This window comes from Neopsephotus bourkii, unplaced genomic scaffold (assembly GCF_033783945.1).
Source record: "Neopsephotus bourkii isolate Nb327-2 ecotype Australia unplaced genomic scaffold, CSIRO-AGI_Nbou_v1 NB_659, whole genome shotgun sequence".
Classification (NCBI taxonomy): domain Eukaryota; kingdom Metazoa; phylum Chordata; class Aves; order Psittaciformes; family Psittacidae; genus Neopsephotus; species Neopsephotus bourkii.
In genome coordinates, this window is record NW_026901158.1 from 3,224,194 (window position 1) to 3,245,159 (window position 20,966).

The following is a 20,966-nucleotide window of genomic DNA, read 5'->3' on the forward strand; positions in this document are numbered from 1 at the left end:
ACTGATCTCTCAGTCCTATGTCTAGAACACATCCTGAATACATTTTACACCTTCCAGAGACCCACCAAAATTAAACTTTGCCAAATGATGTAGGTAATGCTGTGAAATTGGAGAGGCTGGATCTGCATATGCCTCTGCTATGGGAGTAAAGCTCTGAATGCCGACAAACACAAGTCTTTAGGTGCAACAAATAGAGTGCAAGCTAAAGCTGATCACTGCTTTTCTAGTATATGTGGCATCCAACATAGCGATTCTGTGAATCAGACATTTAATAATGACACTTCAAGCTCAGATGATTTGATAGCATTGTTTGAAAACCAAGTAAATATGTTCCAATAGATGCAGGCTAAATAGGGAGATACCCTTTAATGACAACAAATGAACCCCAGCCTCTTCCCAGTACAAGCTGGTGTCTGGAGCTGAAAGCCTCTGAGCCTGAGGATGGCAGGCGGTGTGCTCATGTTTGGTGTAGTGTTAGATGGTCCTGCGAAGAGCCAGGGAGTTGGACTTGTTAATCCTTATGGGTCCCTTCCAACTTGCGATCTGTAATGCTTCTCCTGACAGCATATGCTTCCCAAACCTCCCTAACAACCTTGCTGCAAGCAGCTTCTGGTATTGACAGTTTTGTGTAGGTTGCATTGCTGTCTTGGTGTCTAAGCTTACTTGAACTGCTAGCTTAGCTTAGCAGCAGCTAAAAAAGCCATACCATTCACTTTCTCAGTGTATTTAAAGTTACTTGTAAGCTGAAATTCGAGTCCTTGGTATCTGTAGCTTATGGTAATAACCAGTGACATAGCTGTATGTGAGTGGGATAGTTATATTTGCATTTGGACCTACTTAAAAGACACTTTGCATTGCCAAAACTCAGTGTAACATTGTCATTCTGTCTCCTAAAGAGCGCGTTTTGGCTGGCATGTTAGTCATAAATGTGCTGCATATGTTCTCAAGTAATTACTTTTTTCTTTATTAAAGGCCAGCACAGCTAACCAAATTGTAGTTACTGACTGCCTGTTAAGCTCTGGGTTTGAGAAATGACTGTGATTCTTTGAACTTTTTTACATCAGGAGCTGTCAGATGAAATTGAAGACTACACTCATCGCTTTAATACTGAAGATCAGGTGGAGTGGAACCTGGTTCTTCAGGAAGTGGCAGCATTTATTGAGGTTAGAATACCGTTCCCTTTTAGTTGTTAGCTTAAAACTGAAATCTGCTGGCTTGCTCACCATAGTGTTCCTGTGTCACCACCTCTGTGTGGTAAGCAGATGTGCCACGTGCAGGGGCAGTATTCCTCTCCAATTTAATCATGGAGATGTACTGGAAGAGTGACAGATGTCAAAGTGAAGAATCAGACCTGGTCATGTAAGGTACTGAAGGCAGAACCGTGAAGCTGAGAAGCACTTGGTCACTTTATTGTTTTTGCTCTTGGTGTTCAGATCATGGTGGAATTGAAAGCACAGCAGTTATCATGGCCAGTACTTCAGAGAGGCTGCCAGCTCTGGTTCTGTTGTTGTGGAAGCCAGTCCAACCTGTTGATGTTTTGATTGTGTTTCAAAGTGTACTTTGTTGGAGTACTGGTCTGTTGTGCTGGTAAATCATAAGCAGTATATAGTGGAAAATAGGGTGTAAGCATGGCATTTAACTGATAGGCTCTTAGCATAGTTGTAATGTGACCAACTTCTAAAGTTTATTAAAAGGAAAATATCTTTTTTATTCTGTTCAATGAGACAGTGTTCTACTTCCCTCCTTTTGTACCAGATGTCACTGTGTAATATGAGGATTTGTTTAAATATTGCCAGAGTGGATGGCAGCATTACCATTTGCTCATCTCCTTTGCTATTTATTTCTAGGAAGGGAAGGCAAACTAAAATAGTGCAGGGTCCTTCTGTATTAGGAATGTTTTGTTTGCTCCGTGTGAATTTGTGAGGCTGTTGGTGACATTTGGTTCCTCGGGTATGGAAAAGCTGAAGCAGAATTTGTGTCATTTGGGGAAGTATGTTTTTCTCTTTGCTGTACCTTCATGTGCTTGTGCCATGTATTTGCTTGCAGTCCCTTAGAGCTGTTGCTTTTCCAGGTGGTAAGGCATTGCTCTATTACCTGCATATAAGTATATGTATGGTAAATTAAATTTAAAGGTCTGCCTCAGTTATGAAACATTTACTGTAAGTGACGAGCCCTTTGGACTTCTCTCTGACTGCAAATCTGGACGTTTTCTTGAATTCCTGATTTATTCTGGTTGCTTTTTTTAGGCAGACCCTGTCATGGTTTTAAATGATGACAACACCATTGTAATCACCTCTAACAGGCTTTCTGAAACAGGAGCTCCGTTGCTAGAGCAGGGAATGATAGTGGGACAGCTTGCTCTTGCGGATGCGCTCATTATTGGGAACTGCAACAACCAGGTAAAAGAAATTCTGGGGGCTTGGGTTTGTATCTCTGGAGTTCAGAATCCTTTCACATGTGAAACCCATTCTGATCATACAACAGAGATGCCAAGAGGGGCAAACATGAGAATATTTTGATTGTGATGTGTGCAGTGACACCAAGAAGAAGAGGTTCTCAAAAAGAAGAGTTAAAAATTGAATATTAATTATTAAACCTGTGGTACTGACCTCCTATTGCTTATATTAATCAGATTAATTAAAGTAGATACTACTGATTTTCGCACACTGGATGTTTCTTAATAACATTCAAACACAAGAGGCCTCTGGCATGTGTCTAGAAAAAGCCTTAGACTTTCATATGGCATACTCCAGCCTGTTGCAACTCCAGTCGCAACAGGAAGCTGCTTTCAAAAGACGTTCAAGATCTTGCTTTTGAGATTATGACAGTGAAGTTGTACAGATTTCATGACCTCTCCCTGAGGTCTTTTTTCAGGTAAGCAAGGGAGTTGTATCTCAACTACAGTTTGTGTATCTTTTGCAGATTTTGTCTAAATTCATAGTACATAGTGGTTTCAGCACTTGATCTGGAAATACCCCAGAAAAGTCTGTAATTTGCAAAGTTGAGGGGTCTGCACACAAGTAAACTGTCCTGGTAGACCAGTAATAGATAGCCTTTGTCTTCTGTGAGCTCTTCTAAAAGTCATTCACGGGTGTTTAGAGAGTCAAAAATGACACTAACAGATCCCTGAGAGACATAAATGGTCTGTCTGGTGTGCAGTTTGATCTCTTACCTGGATAATTCCAAAGAAATGATGTTTAATCTGTATCTGGCAGAATAAACTGTTTGACTCTTTTGCAGGTCAAGTTCAGTGAATTAACAATTGATATGTTCCGAATGCTACAAGCACTTGAAAGGGAACCAATGAATTTAGCATCACAAATGAACAAACCTGGAATGCAGGTTAGTTCCATTTCAGTGATGAACCTGGACCTGAACTGGCCTTTTTTTGTTTGCTTATTTATTTATTTAGTTTGTTTATTATAACAAATAGAAATATAGAGGGTTATGAAACTCCTTTGTAATATATGGCTGTTGGGTTCTTTGTCTCGTTTGCTGTTTCTAACAGGAATCAACGGAGAAACCAGCCAGGCGGGAAAACCCCCATAAATATCTACTTTATAAACCAACTTTCAGCCAGCTGTATACATTTTTAGCAGCATCATTTAAGGTTTGTGAAATCAGTGAATTTATTTGTAATAGAAAAATATCCAGAATGGTATGTGACGCTGAATAAAATGTGGCTGAGATAATCCTTTATACTTCAGGATAATGAAGCCTTCTTAAAATGTTCAATATGTTCTTCAGAGGGGTTGGAAATATTATAGATCTGTGTAATTTGTATAATAAAGACAAATCCATTGACTGCTGTGAAGCGAGAGGGAAAAAGATCATTTTACAACAGAAACCCAGCTTGCTGTTACACAGCAGTTGTATCATAGCTACAATACAGCCACCTTCAAAGTGAAGCCTGAATAACAGCTCTGCAAGCAGCTTTAGTAGTGGTTATCCAGGATCCAACATTGTGCATGGCAGTACTATGGAAAGCCTTAAGTAGTGTGATGTAATGTAATAGTTGCATATGATTGTATGTTATCCAGTAATTTTATCTGTGTGTGTCTGGAGGTACACACACATATATAAAGACATTTATAGATACAGACATACATGTAAAAAAAAAAGTGTTTCCTATATATATTATATAGGAAATATTTATTGAGTTAAGAGATTTGGAGAACAGAAGAATCTTAAGAACATTCTCCTACTTCATGTTGTGCCAAGCAATCCAAAATCAGGGAAGTATGCCAAGAAACTGATGCTCTTAAGCACTGTGTACCTGGTAGGTCTCAGTTCTGTATCCCATTCAAATTATATCTCTCTCCTGCATATGTTATATTTTTATCTGCATGTCTTTGTTACCCATTACTCTCTTCCGTATAAATAATCTATACATTTGTAGACTTTAATACAGTTACTTTGGTTATTTAAGTTCAGTAAAGTTGCTGGGCTCATTATGCTTAATTATGACTGTACAATTGGGATTTAGTAGTAAAAAGAGCACATGAATCCATATAAAGAAGCAAGTTTTAGTCTGTTTCAGGAAACAACTGTAAAGAAACAGCTGGTGAGGTGATGGAAGTGTTTCCTCTTCATACTTAGGAGTTTGGGTGCCTGCTTGCTCAGCCTTTTGCAGAAATTAAAAGCATCTGTTTCCTCATGGAGGCAGCCCATTAGAAAGGTGGAAAGTAGGTTTCTTTTACAGGTCTGTCCAGAAACCTGGATGTGTTGTGCTTGTTATCCAGATGAGAAGGGTCTGGGGAAGAGGCAGATGTTGCAGACTCTGGGGTATTTGGAAACAAAGAACTTCCTTTAGGACCCTGAGTTGCTTGACAGTTAGGGTCTGCATGGATTGTGGCAGCTTTTGCTTTCCGTATCTTGGAAAGCTATCAGATCTGGCTAGGTAGCAAAAGTCTGTGTGAAAGCAGATGCTTTTTTTAGTGCTGCTTGAGCCTCTAATATCAGCCTAGAGGTCTTGGCGAAAAAAGGTATGACTATATCATCAGTTCACATTTTTGTCTGTGCATTCACCTATTTGAAGGTATGTGTGTGTGGCAGGGAAGGGTTTATGCACATTTAAAGAACAGTGTGAAGGGAAGCCAGAAGCAGGAGTAGCCTGATCTTAAATGACAATGTATTTATGAAAGTGATGATCAAATATTAAAATAAACTTACACATTTCTTCCCTTGCCACTCCTCTCTTTCTCTGAATTTCAGGAGCTGCCTGCAAACAGTGTTCTGCTGATTTACTTGTCGGCCACGGGCGTGTTTCCATCAGGTCGTTCGGATAGTGAAGGTACAATAAAGGAATGCTCCCTGTCATGAACAGGGCTTGAATTCTCTTTATGTTCCAGGACAAGTGACCAAGAAAGATGTCACAAAGCTCCTTTTAAAAGACGAGTCAATTTTACTCTCCTGTCTACTTAGTAAGATAGTCTTTTTATTCCACAAACAATAGTTCCCTGTGTTTTAATTAGTGTGCATTAACCTGAAACCTTTCAAAGGACATACCCAGTTTTTGATGCATCTGAAGTATTAAAAGCTTCACCAGTTTTGAAGACCACATGGCTCAGTTGATGCATCAGTGCAAAGTTAATAAAATGTGATTCTTTCCAATCTCCAGTACTGTAAGAACACATGGGCAGGAGATGGGTGGTAAAAGGGCTAAAGCATCTGCAGGGACTGTTCTATTTGCACGCTTCTTAACCTGACAATTCAAGCCCTTCTCATGATTTCTGACAATTCCCCTCACTTCATCCTCCTGTTCTTTGCAACCTAGCAGAATATTTGGATGCAGCTGCAATCTAAAAGCTGAAAACTGGTCGGCTGATCAAACACAGTCAAAAGATCTATTCTATAATTAAGGAGGAAAAAAACATCCTAAATATTGTACACACCTCATCTATTTGAGACTTGCATTCCTTTATAAGATGCATGCCTTGTCCATCCCAGTGCATGATTTATAGAGCTCTCAAAATGTTGAAAGACAAAAAAAATCCCTGTCAGCTCTGGATTGTGGCAGTGATTTTTTTTAAGTGCTTTCAATATTTTACTTTTTGCTGCAACTTGGTGCTAGGCTTTAACTAAACGGTGTTCTTTAAAGCCTGTGGTATGTCCCCTTCACTGCATGTTTTGTTTCAGCTTACTGTAGAGGCATCCAGGCTCTGTCATCTGAAGAGCTGCATACTCACACTTCACTTTTCATTCAGTGAATCCCATTACAACTGCATTCTTTTAATAAGGTAGTGTAGCCTGCACAGACCAAAAAGTTCTACCTTATTAAAAGGGAGAGCAGCTGCAAGTTGCACCATTTACTGCCTGTAAGCCATTTGTGTTTGACAGATCACATTTGTAACAGTGCTGAATTAATGTATGTTCTGTTCCTGATTTTGTGTTCCCAAAGCTTCCCTTAAATGGAAAGGTGTCTTACGTATCCAAACCTGAAAATAGTGCATTTGGTGGCCACACAAGGGTCAACCAACTCTGCAAATGTGTAACAGAAGGAAGAAATCCTAATGCTTTATTTTACTAATGTTAGTGGCACTTCATACCCATAGCAATGACTGAAGTATTTTCTGGTATCTCTAGCACCTTTTCTTTCTTGATAGGATTTTATATTGTTTATAGCCATTACTTCCGTCCTTGCTCTCCACCAGACAGTTAGTGGGTAGCTCAGTTGTGCAAACTTAGCAGAGCATTTCTTTAGCTTACCCCTGAAAGCTTATTCATCCTCTGAGCTCTCTTATCCCCTTTGCAGTGTTGTAACTGCAGATGATAGTATTATATCTGTTCTGAGAGGCTGCAGGGGGGGTTTATTGACTTAGCCTCATTTTTGATGAGATTCTGAATCTAGAATATGCTAGCTCATACAGTAGTTTTACAAAGGTATTGATTTTCCCATATGAAATGTGTAATGGGTTTTAATCTGTTCTGCTGTGTAGTGCAACAAGAGCCAATATTTGGATCTTTTGTACTATGTTTACGGATAAATAGCAGATAAATAAATTAGAGGTCATGAAGTTGCATTGCTTGCTTCTCTTTGGTAGCTGCTGAAACTACTAAAAAAGTATAAAACTGAACCTGTAGTTAGTAAAGTCTCCACATTCCTTCATCTCCTTACAACTGCAGTAGTTCCGATTCACTTAGTTTTCTGGGATTTGTGGTTGCTTCCTGCCTTTTGTGTAATTGTTAAATCCATGGCAGAGATGAGTTGCCTGTGCTAATTGAAGCTTTCTTTTTTGCCATGTGTAGGTCCATATGATTTTGGTGGTGTTCTGACAAATAGCAACCGGGACATTATAAATGGGGATGCTATCCACAAGCGAAACCAATCTTACAAGGAGATGCACTGGTAAGTCTCATGTGTGTGGCAATGGCAAATCAGAAGAGTTTGTCTTTAATAGAGAAAAAAGCTTCAGACCCTCTTGAACTCAAATTCTTCAGTGTAAGACATCATAATGTAGATTGGCTTGAAGTTAAACAATTAGAAATTAATATCCAACTCTAAATGATGATTTAAGCACTCAGAAAGTATTACTGTGACAATACAGACTCTTTATTACTGGAGAACTTCAAATTCATGGTCCGTGGCTTCTCAAGAAGATAAAACATCTCTTGTTGGGAAAGGACTAGTAAGAAGTCCAACAGCCCATGCTACAGAGAACACCAAAATAGTTTTGCAGTTACTCTCTGAGGATGTATCTGAGGCCTGGGGCATGGGGAATTTGCTTGCTTTGTATCTGGACATGGGCAGCTGCGTGTCTAAGAACCTTGTGCAGTGTCACAGCTCTGCAGCAATTCTAGTGCTCTGTGAAGCATCACTTTCTTTTTCCAGTCTTCACCCTGGAGATCTCTACCCTTTCACAAGAAAGCCCCTGTTTATCATTGTGGACTCTTCAAACAGTGTCGCCTATAAGGTAAGGCTCTTGAAGGCAGGTACTGGTCTGACAGGATACAGTGTCAACCCCTAGTTAGCTTACACTTTTAACAGGCTATTTTTTTAAACAGTTTATATTCAGTCTTTCTTTTCTTTTGAGGTTGTGCATGCTAGTCAGGATCTGATCCTATGAATAGGAACAAGAAGGAGAAGCACATGAACAGCCGCTCATTGGAAAGTAATAAATCCTCCTGGAGGGAAAAAAGGTTCAAGATTTCCAAGGTCTCTGGTGGGAGGTTTATTTTTGTTATATACCAAAGACAAATCTTGGTGTGTGTGCGTGGGGGAGGGAGATAACTAATATGCTTTTCTTTTTTCCAGTCATCCAACACTCAGTTGCTTTTAAGGAACAGAAAGGAGTCAAAGCATTGAGCCCGATCTTATAAAGCTCAGGGTGTCGGTGTCTGAAAAGTATCTGAACCAAGGAAATAACAAGACTCAAATTAACATCCAGTCTTATTGTAGAGTGGTACATACTTGGACATTGAGCTTGCTTCCTAGAGTGCTATGGACTTAGAAGTAGAATTAGTCCATGCCAAATCACCTTTGGGAATCTGCAATTTGGGTAATACAGAAGCTGGCATTTTCAGTCTCAGTTGCCAGTTGAATCTGGATAACATTTCAACATTTATTTCATTTGTGAATGGGATGTTAAGAGTGTGCTATATCTGGGGAAAGTGCCACTTCCTTCTGTCTCCCTTTTTATAGCTCCATTATGTGCAGTGAGAAAAGTGAACGTTCACAGCTGAATTTCAGAGGAGGACTAGGGACGTCTAGTGGCCAGATGAACTTGGTCCTTGTTCAGTTTCCAGAGTCTGTGTTATTTGTTTTAAAGGCACTTGTTGGCCAACGAGAGGTGCCAAATCTGTGATTAGGATGATTCAGGATAATGCTGTATTGAGCCAGGGAACTTTTACCTGACAGTCTTAAAAATGATCTGGCCTCTCTATAGGGTTTTTGGTTTGTTGTACTATAATGCATGTCAAAGAGCTTTTAAAATACTACTGCACTTAACTTCACCACACTAGATTTTGGTGCAGATCTGCTTTTTATTAAATCCATGTCCCTGCTTAAAGGGAGGCAAATACAATTGGAGTGATTTACTTGTCTTTCTGAGAAAATAAGGATTTGGTAGCAATTTATTTTCCTTGTTCTGCAGTGAACTGACCATCAGGAGAATGTGAAGTACATAGAAAGTGAAGCACGCCAGTGCTCTAGCTGTTAAGCACACTGAGCAGCTGGTGTGAGAGGAGTCCAAACCTGCCTGTCTGTAAGGAGTATAGAAATGTGAATTCTGGAAGTATTTCAGAACAGGATTATGGAAGTGGCTGCTAGGAGCTCTGACCCAGATCAGAATCATGTGGGCCCAACTGTGAAGAATCTAAAACGAGAATGAACAGGGGGAAGAAACGCAGGAGCATGGGCCCCTATTAAAAAGATCTGTTCAGCATTTGAGAGCTCACATTCACCTTCACAGTCTATTGCTGCTGAACCCAGGCAGATAGATGTGTGGGGCTGGGTTTAGGTGTTTTGTTTTCAGCTGAAGGTAGATGGCAGAGCTCTCAATCTCAGTGTTTTCTAGTCCTCGTAAACTGTCTGTCATCATTCTGTGCGTGCTTATGTGCTTGGTTCCTTGTCACCAGAATATACTGATAGTGTTGTCCTGTGACTATCTTCTGGGTGTGCTGTGAGAGGCTTTGGAGACTCAAACAGTGGCACAGACAGAGGTTCTGTGCAACAGTGTGAGAAGGTGAAGTCATTGCATTTACCGACTTTTTTCCACATGGCTGCTCTGATCTGTTCCGATAGGACAGTAACTATCCTGACATTTAAATGTCACCGCTAGCAGTACTGGCAGGAACAGCAACTGCTCACACATCCTTTTCCACAGCCCATTTCTGCTCTCCTGCATGCATTCTCATCCTCTCCCTCTCTCTGGAGGGCTTAAATGGTGAAGAGTGAAAGTAAGTCCTGCCAGGAAGTGACTTGCCAGTTTGTCAAATCAGCGGCACTTGAACAGCTTCCTCCCCTATATATTTAGCTGAAAGTGGAAGATTACTGCAAATCCAGCATATCTACTTAAAGCCCTGATTTTTTTTTTAACACTTCCATTTAAATATAGATGGGATATGGCTGTGTTCTTGAAAGCTACCACTGTGTATGTGGGTGAAATAATATTTTTAAATCAATATCTTCCTGTAGCTGTGTCTGTCTATGATTATGGTCAAAAGCAGAGTCTTTAAACATCTAAACCAAGGCAAAAACTCTAGCCAGTAAGAATGCAAGGCCTTTGTCAGTGGTGTGGTGTAAATGCTCAGCTTAGTAAAGCTTGCATGTGAAGTGACTTCTTCCGGAGCTGATGGGTAGTTCTTTTTTGGAAAGAGATGTACATGAAATGCACTTTAGAAAGCAGAAATGCTTCTGTTGTCTTGAGGGCTGAAGTAAAACAGAGTTGATTTTGAAATACAAGTGTGTTTTACCCTTTTTGGAGTTGTCCATGCACTGAAAGGTCCTTACCTAGAGCTCTTCCCAACATCTAGGATGCAGGGCCGGTTTTTCTGGTGTACCCTGTTGTCCTCTGCCCCAAGCCATGGCTGTCTTTGTTGCATGTGTGCCCACAGTGTTTTCTGTGGAAACCAGGAGCAGAGGAGGGGATGGTGAGTGAATCCTGCTGTTTGCTTGGGCTGTGGTAGGCAGCTGTGTGGGCAGGAGCTGACACAGGAACCTGGGAGCTTGAGAGCTTTATTCTCCAGGGTCTATAATTTAGATGTAGCGACTGGCATGAGCAGTTGTCTTCCAAAGAGCACAGTCTGTGTTTAAACTGTGTAGTTTCTCCCCTTTGCAGGACTTGCTAGCTATGTTGACTTACCTCTGCAGACTCCAGAATGATCTCAGATACTGTCAGTGAGTAATACCTTTCCTGACATACATGAGTGACCCTTGGTTTTGCTTTATAGCTATAGACAGGGTGTAATTGCATTGTCGTTTTTACTGATGCAAAGTCTGCTTTGGTCTCTAACTGGGTGATACGAGGCAGGATTAAACATGTGCATCTGCTCATGAATACTAAGCATCCATGTAACCTGCCAGTATTCAGTGTATTCAGTTCAAGCTGGCACTGCCTGGGGTGACTCCTAGGGTGTTTTGCTGTAGCACAGTTTTACTAATTACAGGGCTGCCCTGCAGTTACTGTCTTCATGGTAATAGTCTTTTTTTCTTCATTAGATATAAACCTTAGTATCTAGCATTACAGATCTCCCTTGGGCCCTTAATGAAAAAGAAGGGGGTTTAGGACTAGTCAGCACTCTGTCAGGTATAGGAAATGTTTTGATTAGAGTAGGTTACTGTCTTTAGTAGTTAGCAGGCTTAGTTTCAGTGAATGAATTTAATCTAATTTAATTGCAATACACTGCCTGGATGGGAAAGTTCCATTTGAATTAAGCAGAAGCCAGAAGGAATAAAAAAGTTAGCTTTTTAATGACTCTACACAAGCAAATAGTTCTGGTGATATACACCTTGCATTTACAACTTGCCAGTTGTAAGACTATAATCTGAGACGTGTGCTCTCTTATGCGCTCTGGATGCATGGTTTGCATGTGTGCTCTAGCAGGGTGTGAACATGATCATTTACATTTGCTATGGCTTTGCAAGCCTTCAGTTTTAGGAAAGGTGTTTTGGTGAGAGACATAATGACAGCTGATGAGGTTGTGTAAGTGAATGTCTTGTTTTCTTGGTGGTAATTACTACCAATCAGGATACCTACCAGACAGATACACAGTAGGACTGTATCAGGTCAGCGTATGTGAAACTGGCCAACGGTATCTTTGAGGTTTATGGAGAAAGTCTTGTGCAGTGTTTAAGGTGCTGGTGGAAGGTGCATGAAATGAGTACGGTGAAATGAGGGTTCAGTAGAGCAGATGTTAAGGTTATGACATGCTTGCTTTAAAGGAAATTTATTATAAAACATTTCTCCACTGGGCTCTTGTGTTTCATCAGACACAGTTCCTCCCTGCTAGAAAGAAAAGGGGAAAGAAATGACTGTGGATAGTTCCATTAGTATTGAGGAAATATGCTAGATGTGGTTTGACCTGAAAGCCAGCGGCTTTCACTTCTAATGCAGAACATGATTTATTTTTCTTTCTTTTCCAAGTAATATTACTATGGAAAGCCATATTTCCATGAAATTAGTGTCTGCTCTCAGTGGCAGTGAAATGAGAGAACTGCAGTTCCTTCAAGATGTAATGGGTTATATTCTTCCTGTGGTGTGATTTATGAGTAAGTCAAGTTAACCTTACTGCTGATACTGAGATGTGTGACGGGCATTAGTGTCTTCTCTGTCATTAATAGTCTTTGTTTGTACCCTTAACGTGCTGAATACTCAGAAGAAAAGTGACCATCAATACTTCAAAATTCTTATCTGTTACAGAATTTCACCAACCTGTTCGGACAACCATTGGTGTGCTTGCTTTCTCCAACAGCGTATCCAAAAGCACTACAAGGTATGTGCAGTATTGCGTTTCGTAACAATTCGCATCATATATCTATCCCAAACAAATATAACTTAGATTCTTCAGGAAAAGATAGCTTTTCACCACTATGTAATCCCTAGATCACATTAATGTTCCCTGAAGTAGTATGATAAAGTTTAGCTACTGTTTATGGTAAATAATTCATCCTGACAATGATATTTCTACGGATGGTTTCAACAAGTGCTGGGAGACAAAGTCTCCTCTACATGGAGACTTAGAAAATTGCCAGCCAGTGCTGGGGTGATTATCATGGTTATTAGCACTTTGGGTAGCTGTTAGTCCCAGAAGGTGAGCAAAGTCAGTGGCTTTGTATGCCCTGAGAAGGTGCATTTACAGTAGGAACAGGCAATGAAACATTATATGCTTAAGTCTTTGTGACTACTATAAAACAGAAATCATTCGAGACTTTCTAATTGGAATTCATTGTGTTAAGGTTATTATCCATCACAAAGACAAGTACAAAGGCCTAGCCTCTTTCAGCCAGCATCATGAGAGAACATGCAAGAAGTAGAAGCTTCTCATTTGTTTTGAAACGATTCCTGTTATTTGGCTGAAGCTTAAGTAGAAAATAAGCACTCTAGTAATGAAATAATCCCAAACACACCAACTTGAAACCATACCCAAGTCCTGAAAAAAGATGCACCAAAACAACTCAGTAATCCTTGCTGAGGTGGAGGTGGCCTTTCTGTTCGGGCACGTGCTCTTGTGTACATTGCCTTTTTGACTTTCTGGTTGATTGAGATGAAGCTTGGACCCCTGTGTAGCATGTTGAAGTGCATGAAGTAAATGAGCTTCAGGGTACTGTGATGCCCAACAAAAGGGCAAGTATGTCAGCTGTGGAGGGTGTCTATAGGTTCAACTGCCTGTAGTTTTGAATGGAATAAGAATGCCTATGTCTAATAACTTCTCTCTAGGGTTTATAGTCGGTATTTTCTATCAGTTGTTTCAATTATTGTATTTAAGCTGTGTGCTCAAACTGAACACACAGGCCTCCCACAATTCACAAGAAAAAGCTCATTTCTCTTGGTGTGAGAGCATCTCTCCAGTAAGCCTTTATTGCCAGTCACTGCATCATCTTGACAGCAGATCTACCACAAGAGGGGAGAAGGTGTAGATAACACAGAGGCATAGCTCCTCTGTTACAGCATTTAGTGGGTGAGCGACTTCATTCTGTGGCAGGGACAGCTTTCCTGTTTCATGTGCCAAATGCATCTCTTTGTCTATTGATTTACTTTATTTCTTTTAGATCAGTCCCAGCGGGGCAGCCTCTTCACACTCTTTCTGAACAATCCTTTAATGGCATTCCTGTTTGTCTCTGGATTATCAAGCATGCGCAGAGGACTGTGGGAGAAGTGTCAAGATTACCTTAGGAAAATCAACAGAGATATTGCCCAGCTGCTGACCCACTCCCGATCCATAGGTATGTACTGCTTAAGCACATGCTGGTTTTCCTTGCTCTGCTTTTCCAAGGGACAGAATAGGGAATAAGGGGAACACACGTGAATTTGTAGTGGTTTCCCATAAATCTCTCTCTGTTCTTTTTTTTTTTTAATTTTTCTTTTTTGAATTCATTTTTTTAAGCATTTCTAAGTTGATTTTTTTTAAATTTGTCTTCTCTACAGATCAGTCCTTTCTTCAGTTTTTTGGGGATGAATTTCTTCGCTTGCTTCTAACAAGATTTATCTTCTGTTCGGCTACTATGAGGATGCACAAAATTTTCCGGGTATGCAGGGATATCTGTCCCTTTGACAACCACAATCCAGTGCATGTAGAACCGCACTGCCTCAGGATGGAAGGGTCTTAGGGCTAAGCAGATCACTGTGACATCAGAAGTATAACTGATGCCCACATACCTATGCCTACAGCTTGTGTTGAATCTGTGCTTTTGTATCTCTCCAAAGGCACAAAGCCTTTGACTTGCTGAAGTCCTGCTCCTCTACAGAAGTAGCGGGCACATTCTGATTCGTTTATGTCACTCTGACCAGCTTTATGTTCCTCTTAATAATTCAAGATTATTTCTACACAACTAAAAATGTGTAGAACAGGAACATAAGAGGAAGTGGAGTGGAATGTTATTGCTTGAATGTTTTCTAGTGTGAATGGATTTAGAAAGGTCTTTGAAGTGTAAATAAATAAGCTAAGCAGGAAGATGGTATTTCCCCTCCGTGTTGGTTAATGCTGTGCCAACAGTGAAGGCTGCTTCTGGATCTACACTATTTTATATATGAGTGTTGGCACATAAACTGCCTGCTCCATTTTAAACACTACAGAAAAGAAATGGAAGTTGAAGCACAGAAAGGTACAGTATTCATCTTGTCTAACTGCAGACATCTAGTAGCTTTCCAAACCTAAGGTAGCTACCTGGACTTTGATACAGGGAAAAGAAGCAGCTCTTCTGATAATGGAGATAGATTTGCCCCCAGTGTCTTGGATATTTGGTTTAGGATGAGATGAATCTCCCACTGGAGCTTCATTTAGATGTCTATAATTTCAAGAAATAAACTCCAGTCTAGGAGGTAAGTATATGTGAAGTCGTTTTGTCTTTTGTGGTGTTTTCTTCCTTGCAAGGCTTCTGTGAACATATTATTAACCATCTTAGAGGAATGGTCATTTGAATTGCCACTATGACACCTCTGAGTCAATGGAAAGGGAAAACTGGGAATGCTGGAGTCTTTTCTCTCTATCTGGCATGCTAAACATGGCTTGAATGTCTGACTCTCTTTGTTTTCACTGTCATCTAGCAGGAGACTCGAAACTACCCAGAATCTTACCCTCAGCTGCCAAGAGATGAAACGGTGGAGAACCCTCACCTCCAAAAGCACATTTTGGAGCTGGCTTCCATACTGGATGTTAGGAATGTTTTCCTGGAAAACACCCTCGATGACTATTAAAAGAAACTGTCTTACTGCAAAGGGGTTTCCCTGGCCACAGATTTTGAATGGTGCAGTTTTATAATGTGAAAATCATAAAAGGAAGTACTTGATTTTATTTTTCAATTTAGGACCATTATTTTAAGGAGTAATAATAGACAGCTGTTAGTTTTAGCTGTTCCATTCTGTATGGGGTCAATTTTATAAGCAGAAGTTTTCATGTCTTTTAAATGTTAAACTAAAGAATCACTAGAGGTTTATTTCTGGTCTTGTGGCTATCAACCACATTTCCAACAGCTGATCCTAAGCATAGAACTATTATTGGTTACCTTTAGGCCACGTTTGTGGAAATCCTTTATTTTTATACAATTTTAAGAAATTGGGAAGAAAAAAATCAATAGAAAACCAATATTTTATCCCCAAAGAGTCTGGATTTGAAATGGTAAAGATGGAACCACGCAGTGCAGACCAACAATAGCAATAAAACGAGTCCTTCATAACAAATATATTTTTTCAGTCTTAGGCAAGTGAGTAGACAAAACTGTGGACAATTAAATTGCATTTGGAGCAGTGGGTTTGCAGTTGTAAAGATACTTAATGCTCCCTATAAATTTGACACAGCAATTTTATATATTAACTTTGTACTCCTGGCCAAGAACACAGTTTCCACTCGGCTTCACTGACAGGTGGTTAGCAGATTAACAGATTACAAACCCAAGAAAGCTAACCCTCATTTCTCACTGTATATGGGTCATCTTGCTATTTGTATTGCTGCCACAGTTTTCCAAGCGGAGGGGCCATTCTTCATTTTGAGGTGTTAGATAGAAATTCTTACATGTCCAGCAGGTGTATCCCTCCTTTCAGTATATGGATGGAATGTGTGGCTCCCTCAGTGTTACCAGCACCTCATAGGAGCTCAAGGAATGTCCCATACGGTGCAAACATGAGCCCTTCCTGTTGCTTGTTTACCTGACCCATTTGTGCTGGATCCCTGTGCCACAGGAAGAGATGCTGATGCTCCTTGTGCAGGTCAAACAAAGTGGGTGCTGCCATAAAGCCCTATTAATGTTTTGCATGCCCGCCCTTGCATCTCAGTCCTGTCTCTGAACCAGACAGAGGGGCTGTAATGATGAGTGGCAGCACTGCAGGCTCCCTCAGCCTCTGATGCTCAGTTTGGGTATGCTCTGTACAGTAGCTGGAGAAGTATGTTTTGACTGCTAGGAAAGTGCTTGCTGACTCATTTGCACTGTGCTGCCTGCCTTGCAGAGCTAGAGGACCTCTTGCAACTCCTGACAGTGAAGGTGTGAGCAAGGAGAAGGAAAGGGAAATATTTTAAACTATTAAATGAAAAAGTCTATTGTCACTGTTCCATGGGCTGCTAGAAGAGAAGTGAAAGGGCAAGCCTGATCAGTGCTTTTCCAGTGGGTAAGTTGAACCCCAGCCATGCTTCTCTTTTTAGGTGGAAAAGTGCAGAATTTGTGGGTAGGCCTGTTTGCAATGCCATAGCACAAGGTACGATCTAGCCAGCAGGAATAGTGAAGGGCACTGGTGGACCCCATTCAGCTGAGGAAAGCACAGTATGGAACAGCAAGAATTGCTGGAGTGTAGCTCGGGAGTTTGCATGAAGGATCTTTGTAGCTGGGCTGAAGCTTTTGTCATCCATTCTTTAATTTCCCAAATGTAAAATACCCTGTGAATGCTCGTGTTAGTTCTAAGCAGTCTCAAAGCTGGTATATTGAGCCCCCACCACTTGGTGCTGCTCTTCTTTGGACTATGGCAGGACTTCATTACCTGGGATGTGGAGTTTATTTTGAAGAGTGTATGTTTGTGTGTGTGCATGTGTGTTCTAGGCGTCTGTGTGTATATGTACAATACTCATACATTTACTGGCTGGTGTAAATTGTAAATATGTATATATGTATAGGTACTTGTATATGTATTAAAAAGAATGAAACACTGCAATGTCTATATACAAAATTTATATATACACACATACGCCACTTTGGGTGTATTCCACAAGGTGTTGCAGATCATTTGTGGTTGTAGTAAAGATTATGGCTCTTCTGCCATTGTAATTTGCTGTTTCCAGGGACTTACTCTTGGACCATAAATTAATTCATAGTTCATTTAGGTACAGGCCTTAGTTACCCAGGGGAATGAGTACTCCTGTATGTATTACAGTGATAAGATTCATGTATTCTTAACTGTGAAGCTGATCTTTCTTCGTGGTAGGAGGTCCCCAGTTACATGGGAATTTATGTAGAAGCTAAAGATACAGAAATCCTTCATTGCAGCAGCGAGAGACAGGTTATCTATTGCCCTGCCTGCTGCTCCATCAGCAGTGATCAGCTTGCATGGAAAAAGGGAATTTAGTTTTCCCCAGCTCACTGCCTTCCAACTAAATGCTTTTGTTTTGCTTTAGCTTTTGCTTTGATGAAGATGTTCTCATTTTGGTTCCAGATATCTGGAACAGAGTATGCTATGTCTATGCATAGGAGTGATGATGGTTCCATTAGTGTTGGCTGATGACCTCTGGGGCATGTTGCTTGTTCACTGACTGGGAGAGCCTTGGCAGACCCAGTCTTCATTTCAGCTGGGCTGAGGAGTCCTTGCTTGTGATCTGAGAGGTTTCTAATCCACTTTTCAGCCCTAATAGGAGGTTCTGTTTGCTTGTTACCAATGTAGATCTAATCAGAGGAGAATGCACTTCTTAAAAAGCAAAAAAAAACACCTGAAGAAGCTGGAATGTAGGAGGAGAATACAAGGCCTTTGAAATTAGTTCAGAAGTCAAACTTACCAGTGATGACTGTCCAAATCAAAACTTTGTTCTTGAGGTCCCTCATTCTCTTCTTACCTACTAACCTTTTGTTCAGAAGGGATGCTGTTGGCAGGGATATTCAAAGACTAAGATTTCACTCCTGTTGTGTCGGTAGGAGTATGAAATTGTGCTTTCTAAGCAAAAAGCTGATACAACCTCTAGCTGTAGATAGGATGAGTATCTGATCTCGGATTTTGAGCCAATCCCCTCCCTTCCCACCCAAAGCAACTGCATTCAAGATGAAAATACTGTTATTTTCCCCTCCAAGTAAAAGCTTGTCTTGTTTCAACTTACTAAGTTGTTCTAAACTTGTGCTACTATGTGCTATGTGCTGTGCTCGTAGGTACCTTCTCAATGTATGCTTATATGTACTGAAGAAAAATTTGGTTTATATATCTAGCAGTCCTCAGTGTGGAAGCAAAGTAAACCCTGAACCATTTTTAAGTGAGGAGAGAACAAATTCTTTTCTTCTCAGGCCTAAATCCCTCCCTCTTGTCTCGCTTCCCATTTCTCTGTAACATAATCTTTATTGCTTATGTTGGTGGAGAAGACTTGCCACCACCAGGCAATCTGCAATTAAAGGGGTGAATTCTGCATGTAGTACATCGAGAAGAGAATGTGAACTGGACCAAAGGTGTCCTTATTGCACTACTTCTGCCTGGCTCCCCACTTACTGCACATGGCATGTTCAAACCCCTCCTTTGTACCCCTGCTCAAAGTGGCTGTAGAACATCCAGCCAAAGTTCCTGCTGTTGCTTTGTCTTTTCCCCTTTGAATTCTCAAAATAACAATGATGGGAATACAGGGTTATGAGGTTTAATGCTCTGGCTTTTAATTACTCTTGAGATGCATCATTTTGCTTCATGTGCAAGCTAAATGGAGCAGTAACTTCTGGGAGCTGTGCAAACCAGACTCGCTCCCTGGAGTGCTCTCTTGGGAACTTCCAGGATGGTTTGTTTGGGTAGCTCAGCAAAATAGTATCTGTCAAGTCATGACGTACTAAACCTTTCATGACTATTCCCTAGGGGGATGTCTTTTTAAGGATCATAGGAAATAGATGGAGAGAACAGGAAATCAGGCTCCAAATCATCTTCAAAAGCTACAAGGTCAGTAGCTGTGGTCAGGCTTTCCCCCTAAGGATGGGATGACAGTGATGCTCCAAGGGTCACCCCTGGCATGCTGCTGTGAAGCACCTCTCCTTTCCCACCACCTTCCCTGTGCTGTAACTGTGCTTCAAGTCTACTTTTCCTGGACAGCTAAAAAGCTTGGGATCTGTCTGAACAACTTTCTTGTCTTGAGGCTTCTTTTGTAAAAGCTTTACCTGTGTTAGATTCTCTTTCAGTAACTGCTCTGACTACAGACCACCACTGATAGCTGTGGCAGAGCCCTTGTTCCGTCCTGCCCATTCCATGTTACGTGGCTGCTTAGTATTGGTGGCTCATCTGTGGTGGCTGCTGCTGCTCCTGGGACTGAGGGAGCTCTGCAGGCTGTAGCAGCAAGAATAAGCTTACAAACAAGAGTGACAATCTAATATACAGAGCTGAAAGCTGCTCTGTGCAACTCTTTAATGTCACACTGGCTGCAGTCAGCATCTGTGTGCAGGAGGCTGGTGCAGAGGATGGGGCACAGATCTCCAGAGCAGGGGTTCTATAGTCCTGAGGTGGCTCTAGTACATTTTTAGTGTCCTTGACTTTTACAGCAATACTGTTTCTGTGACCAAACATACTGCAAGTGCTTGGACGATCTGGATGTCCACAAATAGAGGAGGGGAAGAACACATTAAACACGTATCTGCTTTATATTTAGGAGTCGGAGTAAGCCACATTTTTTTTCCCCCTCTCCAAACCATAACTCTTGTCATGACAGAGACATTTCGTTCATGATTTCTGAACTTGACAGATCTTTTGGGGGATTAAGGAGCATCTCTGAATTCCTATTGACTTACTAAACGTGCCAGCTGCCTGGATGCATGCATAGATGTTTTCCCCTTAGAGATCCTTGTTTCATTCCCATTGAGAACAGACTTGGGTGCAACTTGGGGACCTGAAGGAGCCCCCTACGCAGCGCAGCTCTTCCTTTGACAGTAAAAGCCCGGTGTGAGTATCTGCCCCATTGACTGCAGATTTCTTTTGCCATGTGCTTATTACCACTTCTTGGTCCCAAGTGACTCTTCATAAGCAGGATTCCACCTCACACAGGCTAAAAAGCTCAAATTGCTTCTGCCTGGCCAAGGTTTGAACAAGGGGAATGCAGATGGGAGAGGGAGGGCCCGTTGTGGAAGGGCAGAGAGGGTCCGTGCCTCGGGCAGGAGGAGCAGTTCGCCACTGAGAATCGGATTATTTATTACCAAAAGTAATTTTATAGTGAACTGGTTGAAAGTTATTTTACAACTGTGTGCCTGTATATCGTATTTTGGTAAAAACAGATATTTTACTTAAAACTATATAGATAAATATATAAATAAACTTTTTTTTTTGAGCAAATCAGACTCTGTGACTTGCCACCAAAGCCGGGTAATACCAGAAACTGTTCTGCCGTTGTTCTCGGTGTCTCTGGGAGGAAGAAGTGAATGTTTGTGTCGCTGATGGGGATCTTGAGGTACCGCAGCCCGCAGCAGCCGGGGCGGGTGCCGCTCTCCCGCGGTGCTGCGCTCCCGTTCCCCGGGTGCTCGCTGTCCCGCTGCTTCTCCGGTATTGCTGCGGCCGTTCCCCGTTCCCTCACGCTCCCCCGTGCAGCCCGAGCCGCTCACAGACACCACCATCGATGAACCCTGCTTCGCGATCGTAACGGGCCAGCGGCGCCGGGGCGGGTCCCAC

The 20,966-nt window shown here is 41.3% G+C and overlaps 1 protein-coding gene across 6 annotated transcripts in view; it reads left to right on the top strand.

The window, feature by feature from the left end:
- Positions 1 to 17,294, top strand: part of SCAI (suppressor of cancer cell invasion) — a 40,997-nt gene extending 23,703 nt beyond the window's left edge. For 5 of the 6 annotated variants that reach the window (XM_061352595.1, XM_061352597.1, XM_061352598.1 and 2 more), the window contains 11 exons: positions 1,065 to 1,163; positions 2,247 to 2,399; positions 3,241 to 3,342; positions 3,509 to 3,610; positions 5,215 to 5,293; positions 7,249 to 7,348; positions 7,832 to 7,913; positions 12,360 to 12,432; positions 13,709 to 13,882; positions 14,085 to 14,185; positions 15,204 to 17,294. In XM_061352595.1, the coding sequence (XP_061208579.1) occupies positions 1,065 to 1,163; positions 2,247 to 2,399; positions 3,241 to 3,342; positions 3,509 to 3,610; positions 5,215 to 5,293; positions 7,249 to 7,348; positions 7,832 to 7,913; positions 12,360 to 12,432; positions 13,709 to 13,882; positions 14,085 to 14,185; positions 15,204 to 15,353 (1,215 nt within the window). In that variant the 3' untranslated portion in view covers positions 15,354 to 17,294. The remainder of the gene's footprint in view (positions 1 to 1,064; positions 1,164 to 2,246; positions 2,400 to 3,240; positions 3,343 to 3,508; positions 3,611 to 5,214; positions 5,294 to 7,248; positions 7,349 to 7,831; positions 7,914 to 12,359; positions 12,433 to 13,708; positions 13,883 to 14,084; positions 14,186 to 15,203) is intronic. The other variant, XM_061352596.1, reaches the window with a different exon arrangement.
- The last annotated feature ends 3,672 nt before the right edge of the window (positions 17,295 to 20,966 follow it).